Source organism: Salvelinus sp. IW2-2015, unplaced genomic scaffold (assembly GCF_002910315.2).
Source record: "Salvelinus sp. IW2-2015 unplaced genomic scaffold, ASM291031v2 Un_scaffold3763, whole genome shotgun sequence".
Classification (NCBI taxonomy): domain Eukaryota; kingdom Metazoa; phylum Chordata; class Actinopteri; order Salmoniformes; family Salmonidae; genus Salvelinus; species Salvelinus sp. IW2-2015.
The window spans coordinates 1-1600 of NW_019945037.1; the positions used below are offsets into that span (position 1 = coordinate 1).

Here is a 1600-nt window from a genome sequence, read left to right on the forward strand (position 1 = left end):
CTCCCTCCCTCCACGCCTCTCCCCTACCACGCCATGCCCGCCTCCCTCCACCCTCTCCCCTACCACCCCCACCTCCTCCCTCCACGCCTCTCCCTTACCACCCCCAGGCCTCCTCCCTCCACCCCCTCGCCCCTACCACCTCCAGCCCTCCGCCCTCCACCCTCATCCCCTACCACCCCCAGGCCTACAACTCCCATCCCCACCCCTCCCCTACCACCCCCAGGCCTCCTCCCTCACCCTCTCGACCCTAACCACCCCAGCCCTCCTCCCTCCACCCTCTCCCCTACCACCCCCAGCCCTCCTCCCTCGCACCGCTCTCCCTTACCACCCCAGGCCTCCCCCTCCAAACCCTACTCCCCTACCACCTACCAACCACTCCTCCCGCCACCCTCTCCCCTACCACCCCAAGCCCTCCTCCCTCCACCCTCTCCACCCTACACCCCAGCCCTCCTCCCATCCAACCTCTCGCCCTACCACCCCCAGCCCTCCCCACAACCACCCCAGCCTCCTCCCACCACCCTCCAGCCCTCCTCCCGCCACCCTCTCCGCCTACCACCCCCAGCCCTCCTCCTCCACACTTCTCCCCTTACCCACCCCAGCACCTCCTCCACACCACCACCCAGCCCATTAACTACCCTCCCCCCACCCTCCAGCCTCCTCCCCTCCACCCTGCGTTCCTCCTACCACCCCATGGCCCTCCTCCCTCCACCCTCTCCCCTACCACCCCCAGCCCTCCTCCCACCACCCCCAGCCCTCCTCCCAACCATACCCTGACAACCACTTCAAGAAGGTTTACACAGAGATCTAGAGAAGGAGATGTGCCACAGTAAAGTCTACACACCCCTCACCATGGAGACGTTTCTAGCCTGTATATAGAGCATCTCCTTCAGCGATTCTGAGATTCGCCATCGCGAATTTTGGCAAATCAACAATCCACGGCATATTATGCAGAGGCATGAAGTTTGACCACAGCCGCTGTGCCAAAAAAGAGGTGCATCTTCAAACCAATCACCTGCACATTTACCGCATATATGATTCAAGCAAAGTAAACTCACTGTTGTCTCTAGGCAGTGCGTCTTCGCGACCAAATGCCGAAGTTAAAAGATCAATTGACATATTTCCCATGCAAAAATGTCATAATTACCGCAGTTAAAATTCAAGCATTTCTGCGCAATTATCACAAACAAACCCTGTGGAATTCTGGAGGAACAAATAAGGAGGAAATAGGCAATAAGTAATACTCAGAATACCAGTGAATACTCAGTAATACTCAGAAACTCAGTAATACTGAGAAAATTACTCTGTAATACTCTGGAATACCCGGTAATACTCCGGTGAATACTCGGTAATAGTCGGTGATTTCGGTTGATTACTCAGTGGATACCCGTGACAGTCCGCAATACTCTGTAATACTCCGTAATACCCAGTAATGACTATTTAATTATCGGCATTACTCGGTAAGACTATGTAGAACCGGTAAATACTCAGTAATACTCAGTAATACTCAGTAATACCTCTGTAATACTCTGACCAAAGATAGAGTATAGATAACTGTGTGTTTGTTCCAGTCCCCCGTCTTCCAGGAAAGTGGAAAACCATG

General features: G+C 54.7%; 1 protein-coding gene across 1 annotated transcript; it reads left to right on the plus strand.

Annotated features, from left to right (window-relative positions):
- Positions 1–33: 33 nt before the first annotated feature.
- On the plus strand, positions 34–774 carry LOC139026036 (uncharacterized). The gene has a single exon (XM_070441336.1). It carries the CDS (start codon positions 34–36, stop codon positions 772–774), a length of 741 nt encoding a protein of 246 aa, XP_070297437.1.
- The last annotated feature ends 826 nt before the right edge of the window (positions 775–1600 follow it).